Here is an 11296-nt window from a genome sequence, read left to right on the forward strand (position 1 = left end):
ACTAAAATAGATGCTGAAAATTCAGCTTTGTCATCATAAGACTGATTTTTTAAAAATAAAATCAATTAACATACTATTTAAAAGTCATTTTAGGTGTCATTTAAGCATGCTTCACACATGCCAGTAAAAAATGAAGCACTAAAAAGATAATTCTACCAAAAAAGGGGCAAACTACATCATAAACAAAGATATGAGGCAAATGAATACAAAAGGCATTAGAAAAAAACAAGGGAGAAACAGATTACAGTGATATAAAAGACAGAATGCATAAACTTTTCAATAACAACCAGTAAACAAAAGAGATGGAATGAGTCATAGTGTAAACATCATGTTATTTATTTATATCCCACCACATTTTAGCCAGAAACTGATATAAATGGTCAACTATTCAACATGAACCAAACACATTCATTCAGCAAGCTGCTTATTTAACAATCTGGCAAACGAACATCAGTCTTATGTATGTAACTGGCCATTGACCCCTGCATACAATAATTAGAAATAATCACATATTTATCTCTTTGAAGCAATTACTGATATAACACTACAACATAAACAACTCTTCTGATTAGCTATCTCCCATTTTGGCATCACATTTCAGCATACAATCTCTTCATCTCACACACTGACATCTGATTGTTACTCCAGATTAACCGGGTCATGACCAGAAGCTTCTCCGAAATGCGATGACTTAAAACAAAAATCAATTAAGTGCACAACAATTATATTTGCTTCCTTCTGTTTGTGCCTCCGGCAATGAATGGAGAAAACGTGCCAATTTTTTATGCTTTCCATTATCAACCGCCGTCTACTTCATATCGCTTCCTCTTATTTACCTCTGATGTGCCTTTCCTGACATTCTCCTCAGTCTGAATGCGGTGGCGATTGGGATGGAATGCGTAAAGGCATCCTGTTTTTTTATTTTTTACGTGGACAAAGTTTGTTGCTGGCGGCACGCGTTAAGCTCAAGGGAGAGATGGACATTATAAAGTTAAAGCCATTGTTTTAAATCAGGCTATTGTTAAGAACATAAACCTCATGATCTTATTAAAGGGTAACACTTTACAATAACAGTACATGAATAATGATATATGTAATCTACTATTATGATGAGTTATGCATTAATACAGAACTAACTTGTGTTCTAACTAAGCTCATCTGTGAATAATGGGTACCTTAATTACTTGTTATTTGTGTTAATTGATTATTGTATTAATTAACATTTTAATTTCATAGTCATAACCTGTTAATGTATTTTTATGCCATCACTTTACTTGAAGGGGCCATTATTGTTAACTGATTCTTAACTACTCATAAACTTCTGTGTGTGTGTGTGTGTGTGTGTACATGTTTTTGCGACATATCAGGACACAAATCTGTATAATGACATAGGTATGTCACAGGTATTACAAAAAGGAGGTGAAATATGAGGAGATTGGTGACATCCTCATTTCTCAAAATGCTTATAAATCTGACAGAATGAGTTTAATCAAAGAGTAAAGCTGCACACAGTCTCCTGTGATGGTTGGGTTTAGGGGTGGGGTGGGGTGAGGGCAATACAATATATGGTTTGGACAGTATAAAATGAATGGAAACCTATGTAATGTCCCCACTTTTCACAAAAACAAACGTGTTTGTGTGTGTGTGTGTGTTTTTATTTCACAGATTATTTTTAGTGAGAAAATCAAAGTCACCATGTTAAAGGTTTTGCTCCAACAGAAGTGCTCAATACTGGCCCTTGATTGAATGAGTTTTTTTTTACCGAATGGATTAGCAACAACCAACCAACAGACACCAAATCAGTTAGATTAATGAATCAGAAATTGAGACTGCTGAATGGATCAACAAATCAACTGATTAATCGAAAAGATTCAACCTAAAATGATAGTTTACTCACAAATAGTGTAGATATAAAACATGGCAATCAGAGGTTAGGTGACCATCAAGTGGTTTCTCAGAGGATGACGAGCTGACAAAACATTGCTGCAACTCTGATACAAGTTTTATTTATGGAGAAATGTACAAAGCACTGCAGTGTTTGGGTGTTCTGTGTTTGTCTGGGATAATTAGTCTACCGAAATGTGAATATTCCATAAAAACTGAAGCAGATCGGTCAATTCTTGTCACCTGCGGTGCGCTCATGGAATTCATTTAATTGTGTGCATCTGGAAGGCGCGAGCACGTCACATCACTTTTGTTGTCAAGCCGGCCATTGGAATCGAACTTGTGCCGACTCTAGAAAAGAAGTGATATACGAATGGCCCCTCATAGGCCTCCGTCATTTGCAATCTCCATCAGTTGATCAGTTTGCACACATGCTGGATTCACCTGATTTGTTGACAAACATATTGCGGATCTATTCCTTGTCAGTTCGCGGGTCCTTTACTGGGCTTTTTCCCCTTAGCAAAGAAACGTTTGTGACGTCTGTTTCTTACTCATTTTTGCTGCTTGTGGGTTAAATTTGGGCGCTCAAGTGACCAGGATGTAACCAAGAGAACACAGTAGTTTTTCAAAATAAAAGATTTTCCAAAATAAAACATCATTCAGACTCAAATAATAAATAAAACGGAAATAATTAATGATTTCTTGTGCGGCCCGGTACCAATCAATCCACGGACCGGTACCATTCTGCCACCCGGTGGTTAAGGTCCACTGATTTAAAGGGAACCTATTATGACGAAATCCCTTTTTTATGGGGTTTAAACACAGGTGTGTTGCAACATCCAGCCAGTAACGGTAAATATGTATTAATTCTACTTTTATAATCATCATTCATAAAAACATCATGGAGAAACACTTTGATTGATATTTCCCCTTTGTACATGACAACAAAGAGGGAAAATCCCGCCCATTAGTGATGATCTCTCCCTCATTAGCATAAACAGCCCTAAGTGAGAAGCAGCCGTCTGCCATTAGAATTTTGAATCTGCTGCTACGCTTACACATAAGCATTTATAGTTCCACCCTCTTTTGAAAAGAGCACAATCTCATTTGAATTTAAAACGACAGTCACCAAAATGGCAAAATTTGGATAAAAGCCTGAAAGGAGCAGTTTTTTAGCTGAAACTTCACATACACCATCTAGGGACATCAGAGACTTATTTTACATTTGTAGAAAGGGGCATAACAGGTGTTCTTTAATGTTTAGCTGTCCCAAACATATTTTTAATTTAATAAAAAAAAACAAATAGACAGTTAGTCGTGAGTTAGACGACAGGTTTGTTTTATTTTTGTATGAAAAAATTCTTTGGTAAAAATATTTATTCAGTGTTGCTCAGTATTTATTCCTTAAAAGCAGTTTTATAAAGCTGTTCATACAAACACAAAAATGCAATTCCAAGATATAAGTTTTGTGCTCGTATAATTACAGCAGTTATTTTAATACCAGTCACTCTGGTCCATTTATGTGTTTGCTTTTCTCAGACATACCAATAATGTAAATGTGCAGACGTGTTGAGAAGCTTGAGGCAGTAAAGGTAGCATGAATGATATACAATAACTTTGCAATGTATGACATGCTAAAAATAGAAGTTTGTAGTGTCAAAAAAATAAAAAGAATAAATTCTCAGATTTTGGAAGATTTGTGCCTTATGTGCACTGTTGGCCTATTTAATCTATCAGGAAGATGGAAAACATCAAGACTGTTGTTCTCACATTTCTATTGTCTACAGTGTTTCTTTCCCATACGCCAGCAAGCTTCCTGCCTAATTCACCTGTTCCACAAGCCTCTATATCTTCACATCACAACAACATGTCAGTGTGTTCAAACTAATTACTTTTCAACTATGTACACACCCTTTGAATATTCGTGCCAAGGTGCTTTTCAGCAGAAGAACCGGCAGCGATCCAGGGCAATTACACAAACCTACGTATGCAAGAGATAATGCCAAGTATGTTTTAGCATGAAGGGTAATTGCAGGCTATTGCTTTATTCGCCAAAACAATCAGATAATGGCCTACTCCTAAGTGACACAGAGACTACAAAGACTGCGGGGAGACAGAAGAAAGAAATAAAATTAGGGTCAGAACAAGTACAAAATGTTCTCAAAATGAATTTATTAGCATTCTTTGTTAATCATACAGACAGAATCACAAAAACTAAAATATATGCAATAAGATTAATCACATCAGATCAGAATCCTACAATTCTACAGAGTAACTTCATTATAAGAATAAAATGCTGTAAATTAAAAAAAAGTAACGATACATATACTTTAACAACAAGAATCAATTGTAAACATATTGTGCATTTTGCATTGTTTGCATTATAAAATGTTTCAGTGAAGTTCAGTACATAGCAATGTACTCCTGCTTTTTTGGCAAGGTTAAATCTTTTTTCTATATCTTGTGGTAAAAACATCAGTTTAACAACTGTCTGCATCACTTATGAATGGATATGATTATTAAATGTAGATGGATATGAAAAACAAAGGCACAGTCCAGATAAAATGCATACTACTTGAGACTAAATTTAAGTTTTGTGTACATTAAGTCAAACAGAACAGTACACAATTAGTTTATATGCTATACTAGAAGTGATCTTTTTGTATACAAGTAGTCTATTTCAAATTTTTCAAGCTTATAAAATCACTCTCTCGATAACTGCTAATTCTACAGTGTTTTTACACTGCTAGTATACTTTAAGTTAGAGTACTTATAGTTTATTTATATATGGCTTTTCATTTTAGGTTTCAGAACAGTGTTTAAAATTATGAAGAAAACTAATAGGCTGCTCTGTAAAAAGAACAAGAAGCATAACTTCAGGCCAAAGTACACTTGCCATTAAAAAGTACAAGTACAAGTGCCTGCCAAACATAGATAACTATTGTCCTGAGAGGTAAATAAGCAGAATGAATATAGTCTTTGTATATTCACATTTGACTTGAGCATATATTTTTAACACGATTGTATGCCATATTTCACTTTGGCCTTCCTAGCCTGTATGTGCCTTTTCAGAAAGAAATTATTCATCTTAGTGCTGCTTGCTTATAAACATATTGCTTAAATAAATATGTTAGAGTTGAATAGCTAATGATTCATAAAAAATGTAATGTCAATTATTCATATTTATTGTTTCTTTACTGTATGTACTTTAGATAAAAGCCTTATATAACATTCCAACTGGAATGCTCTTGGGTTGGGTGTTGAAAAAAAAACAAGATATCAGCAGTTTCAAAATGACACCGTTTGAATCTATTGTTTATCTGAGATAAATATTTAATGAACTCAAATATAGGCTATCTTTTGTCGCACCTTGTATTTTTTTTACATTTCTATCACGCCTTCTCTGTTTTAAATGTACTCGTAGTTGGCTCCAGTGGTACTATTAAATAATATAAGTAGTACATTTTTTTACTCTTCCAAGTTCCCTTTAACTTTCCATGAGCACTTCACCTGTCTCCTTTATCTCTTGACTGCTCAAATGTGATGTTTTGAACTGGCTTAGCATAACATGCTGTTAGCAGTCGCTAACTTCTAACCCTCTTTTGCGCTGCAGTCCTAGTGAACTGGCCTGACTTGCCCTCAACATCTTCATGTCTCCCATTCTGTCCTAAACATGTGTCAAAGGCTCCGCTTCCACAGGGCTGTCCTCGAGATTTCCATATCGCAGAGTATTTTACATGTTCTGCTGCTCTAAGATGCACGAGGGTCATCTTTTTGTTCAAATGCTCGCACTCTTATCTCTCCGTCAGGTAACATCTTCATCTATAGCCAAGTTTGCTGGCTTTAGATGTATTTGCCATGGCTCTGGCTCGAGCCCTAACCAGGTTCCTGAAAAGTCAGAAGGATTTGTTGTCAGAAATGAGGAAACATTCCAAGCTCTGTCAAAGAATAAGGTGTGTATAAGCTTGAATGGGATGATTTGTGAAATGTGGCCTTACCCAAGGAAGGTTATGGCATCAGATCGAGCCCCAAAAGAAGAAGGTTTCCCTAAAATCTGAACTTCAGGACTGGCATTTCCACTGTTGAGAGCGATTGGGTGATCTATTTTGGGTTGTTCCAGTTTCTTATGTTCAGGCTGAGATGGGTGCACCAGTATGATGGCCGGGTTTTCAGAGCTTAGAGGAAAAAAAACAACAAAATATGTCAAAATAAATAATTTGGTTTGAAATAAATTGTAATGGAAGACAATACGTTTTTGGGAGTCACTTGTTTACAATTTCAAGTCAGAGTCAAGCTAAAAGCTATTATACAAGCCGCAAACTAAAAGCTAGTAGTTAGCCTCCTAATGACAGTGCGAATAAGCTGCTTTTAAGAAAAAAGGGGCACACTTTATTTTAAATGTACAATTAGCACCATTAACAAACAATTAATTAAGACTTTTAGTCCAATAAACTACTAATTAGCTGCTTATTAGTAGTTAGTAACGTAGTATTTGGGTTTAGGTATTAGAGATGTAAAATAATATCATACTTTATAAGTGCTATTAAACAGTTCATATCTTAATAACAGGCAGATAATACACCAGTAGTAAAAGATGTAAATCGTTACCTAAACTAAAGTGTTACCAGAAAAAGCTAACAAACATTAGCTTACTATAACAACATTTTCCTATGCTACGTTTAAGGCCAATACAAACCAAGGAAACTAAAACGACAACTCTAACGATATCAAAATTATTCAAATTCCACAAGAAAATGGATAACAACAGAACAATATTACTTTTTATTTACTTGTTTTTTTATTAAAGTGCCAGATGACAAAACTTCAGTGAATGTTTTTAATAAACAGAACAGTATTGTCTGTCAGTGTGGATGCTCTTTCAGTTATTTTTACAGTTGTTGTTCTTGGTGTACATGGGCTTTTACTACTTAAAAGTCTATATATGATCATTTACAAGCAAAATGAAATAAAAAATAGTGTATGCTGAATCAAAAAATGAAATGAAATATAGTATGCTGTAAGCAAACATCATAGCATTAACCACACTTAAGTATGGACGCCTAAAATGTGGTTATCCCCACTATAATTAGCTTTCTAAACCAGGTAAACAAGCAGCTAAAACAGCTAATTTTCCTCATCAATCAATAAGAAAGTAGTTTGCTTATCATTGGAAGATTAAATCGATCATCTATCTAGTTGTCATGACAACAGATTACAGCAAAACCATTTATAAAAGCACAACAGTGGTTAAAAGCTGATAATAGATTTTAATGACTGAGCATGTCATGATGACAAACTTTCTCTTTCTCTTGCGGGATCAAATAGCGGTCAAAGCATTTGCTAAAACTCTGACTCATTAGAAGAAACTCTCTTCACCTTAGTGACTGCATTTCGAAAGCATTGTCGTGCCATATTGATTCTACAACAGTGTTTGGTATCACCTCACACCCTAATAATAACTCCACACACCCTAAACAAGCACACCCTCATACAGTAGTAAAACAACACTAATGACTGTTACTGCTGCATTGGGACGCCACTAGTTTAAAAAGACAGATGGAGCTCACCTGTAGTGGCAGAAACTTTTGCACGTTCGATCCGCAGGGTTAGCACATGAACAGCGGCCTGTAGATCTCCTCCGACGAGACAATGGACTTCCCAATCCATACACAGTGGTCTTACTATGGAGGAGACACCCAGTCATTGATTAACTCATCAGAAAGGAATAAACCTCAACGGGACTTTGTACACTTTTAACGTTAAGTATTACAATCTGTGGCAAAAGCATTCAAGATAAACCGCCATAAAATGCACAATAACTCAAAAGTAAATCTTTTTGAAGTATGAAAGCACTTTTGTTTTCATATGTCCCTGATCTGAGCCTCTATTCTCTTTCATTGACTTAACTTTCACTTAGGGTTACTTGCGTATAGGGTTTACGCAGGTTAAACCATGCAAGGATGAATGCTCACCTTGGCGTGTTCACCCAGATGATGTCCAGATGGCAGAAATAGTGGCATTCGGAGTCCATCTGGTTGTTGCAGGAACAACGTTTGCTCCTGACCCTATGGTTTGCAGACGGGTCATTCAGGTCAGTCTGTGGCACTACAGGCAACCCCCATCCTGCAGACAAGAGATATATTACAGTTCCCGTAATCATTCTAGGCCAAAAAGCCCACACAGAGACTGTTTGACTGAGTCTTGGATAAATGATGAAGCTCATACTAAGTTATTATTACACTTTTATTGTTTTGATTTATTACTTCACCGTATCCCAGCTTGTCTCTCTATCTTCTTATGTAATAATGAACAAGGTCTCAGATGTTTGATCTTAATAAGTAGCGGGCTGCTTTAATGTTCAGGGTTATTCATAGACATCTGTGCTGAGCTGTCAGTTTTGGCTTTAATTGTTGACGCCGTTACAACTGCATTTCCTTTAGTGCATGGATATGTGATCACACATTTTTTTAGGGAGAAATTGTTATAATCGGTGTTTCAGAGCTGAATTCACTAAATGTTTGAGTTTAAATGTTTAGTACAGTCAAAATTATTCTTTTTCATCTTTAAGGAAATCATTAAATATTAGGAAATTTAGGAAATAAAATGTTTTTTTTACTGTTTTGCTTGAAAAGGAAAAATAGTATGTAAATACTATATTAACCCTTTAACTACCTCATAAAAAATGAACTCCTAATGTTGCTAGTTAACACTCTCAATGCATTTTTTCCCAACACATCCTGTAATTTTTAAAATATCAACCTCTGCCAAATTGTAAACCATTGCTTAAAACAGTGAAAGTACTGTCAACATTTTGGTAGAGCAGGCAGTTAAAGGGTTAAGGAAACCACAAATGCTTTTTTACTTTATATTTAAGCTTGAAAATGAAAAATTGTATATAAATAGTATATTAACCCTTTAACCATGCCCCACCAAGAAAAAAAATTAACTCCTTATGTCGGCAGTTAACACATTCAATGCACTTAACCCCAACATATCCCATACTTTCTAAAAGTATCAGCCTCTACTAAATGGTTGAAATGTTGGTTTATGATAAAAGTACCGGAATTAATACATATACTATGAAAAATCTGAAATTTGAAGTGTAAGACCAACATATTTAAATAAAAAAAAAATCAAAAAAGAACATTTTTAAATATTAAATCATCTTTATTTTTTTAAATACGCCATCAAATATTTCAGATTCTCATTTAACATGTTTTCTTGTTTTGTTTACCAAAATCAAAGTAAAAAAAAATCAAGTGTAGTAGTGCAACAGAATTATGTTTGATTTTTTTTCATTCATTCATTTCATTCTTTAAATGACTTTAACAGTCATTATCATTTAAAACAGTCCCAATATGGTTTGTAGAGCAGGCAGTTAAAGGGTTAAAATAGTTATAATTTATGACTATAAATTTGTACTACATACATACATACATACAAGTAAACACAACAACTATTTGCTAATTATTTATGAGCTGTTACAACTTTCAGTTAACTGTTTCACTATTACTAAAACTTATTACTTAACTATTTCAGTATTCTCTTAAACTTAAAAATGTACAAATTCAGTTAAGTAGTGCTCTTTACCCTTAAAAACAGAGTCAAACAAATTTAAGGTAAACATCAAAATTCCCAATAACTCAGTAAAACTTTGACACATTTTTTTTTAATCCTAAAAATACAACACCAAAGCATTTTACCTTCTAGGAGAGTTGTCCACATGGTACAAATGAAGATCAGAGTAGTTCTTGATTCCATGTTGCAAAAAAAGTCCAAGTCTAAGCTATTCCAGTGTCTGTGTCTCATCTGCAGGTGATTGTGTGAAACTGTCTTGTTCAGCCACACTTATAGCTCATGACTTGCACCACCCCTTGTTAGGGTGGCTCTCCTCTCATGGTTGGCAGTTACACAACTCTTGCCGTCTTCTAGTCTTGATGTATTTGCACCCTGCAACACTCAAATAATTTCTACTGCCAATGAGACTTTTTGGGAGGAAGAAACCAAAAAGAAAGCTGTAAAACAATAGAAATCAGGAGCAAGAAAAAAAACTAATCGCTTGGAATTAAACAATATAGATTTAAAGTGACTGGAAGATTTGAAAGGCCAGCAGGAAATGAGGTGTCATAGAGGATAACAGCAGATTTGCATAAATTGAAAGCGTCCTGTGGAAAGAGGGATGATTGTGATGGGTTGCTCCTGTTGGAGATTGTGGGATGAAGCTTCCTGTGCCCTCTGGTCACTATTTGTTTCTGATTACACAAATTAGTCACAGATAGCAAAGCATAATTCAGAAATGATTTAATTATTTTGGGTTGCCTCATGGATGGACCAGCATAAACCAATGCATTTCCTTACGCATTAATCATGACAGTACAAAACTATTCACTTAATTTATCTTGCAACATATATTAAGATATCTTTAATCAAGTCAGGAAGATTTGGTACAGATATCATTTAAGCATTTATTCACATAAGATTAATTGAAGGCTGTCTGTTCTTTAAATATTTATAATACTTGTAATAATCTTAAACTCCAATGATTTCTCATGACTATTATCACAGTTATTACTAGAACTATAAAATGATAATAAAAGTAAATGAATACATAATTGAGATAAAATGAACTAAACAGCTTAAAGTAATTTAATTACAGCTTTTTGTCAAGTAAATATCCCTTTTATTAATTTAGCTGAACTTAATTTGATGTACTAAAATGAATTCAAGAAACAGAGCTAACTGTTGATGGCATGCACACACACACACACGCGCACGCACGCGCACGCACGCGCACGCACACGCACACACACACACACACACACACACACACACACACACACACACACACAATTATTAAACTTTTAATCAAATTTTTATATTTATTAAAATCTGCAATGGTATCTAATAGAATTTAGAATTTATTAGGTAAATTAATATGTAGGTTATAGAAATTTTATCAAAGTTTGAGAAATGACGAGTTACACATTTAAAATCTAGTTTAATACATTTTATTCCACTGGAATTACTACTTGAAATTCTCGAATATATGTATAGTGACTCTTTATGTTGGCTAAAAAATAAAGCTTAAATACAATGAGTACCACTGCACTGTCAAAGAAATCTGCCTTACAGGAACTGTGAATGAGCAACGTTCATCAGTGCACGAGCAACGGTGGTTTCCGTGATGGTTTTCCGTGACCCGTGTGAAGATAAGACATGGGACAAAGCCTCGCAGGTATTGGCCCAAGTTTGCAAATGCAGATCCCTCGCGTGGGCCGTGCACACAGCGCCCATTGACTGCACATTTCCAGCACATGTGTGTACGGCCAGAGTCCCCAGCAGCCATTGTGGGTGATGCAAATGCAGCATAACAATCTCACCACAGACTTTGATTAGCGTGTTTTATCAAATG

General features: G+C 34.9%; 1 protein-coding gene across 1 annotated transcript; it reads right to left on the reverse strand.

Moving 5' to 3' along the window:
* Positions 1-3209: 3209 nt before the first annotated feature.
* On the reverse strand, positions 3210-9707 carry LOC567978 (uncharacterized). The gene is made up of 5 exons (XM_691289.9): positions 9588-9707; positions 7857-8007; positions 7452-7565; positions 5883-6059; positions 3210-5772 (listed from the first exon to the last, which is right to left on the reverse strand). Exons 1-5 carry the CDS (start codon positions 9691-9693, stop codon positions 5703-5705), a joined length of 618 nt encoding a protein of 205 aa, XP_696381.2. The 5' UTR covers positions 9694-9707; the 3' UTR covers positions 3210-5702.
* Between the last annotated feature and the right edge of the window lie 1589 nt (positions 9708-11296).

Source organism: Danio rerio, chromosome 16 (genome assembly GCF_049306965.1).
Source record: "Danio rerio strain Tuebingen ecotype United States chromosome 16, GRCz12tu, whole genome shotgun sequence".
NCBI classification, from domain to species: domain Eukaryota; kingdom Metazoa; phylum Chordata; class Actinopteri; order Cypriniformes; family Danionidae; genus Danio; species Danio rerio.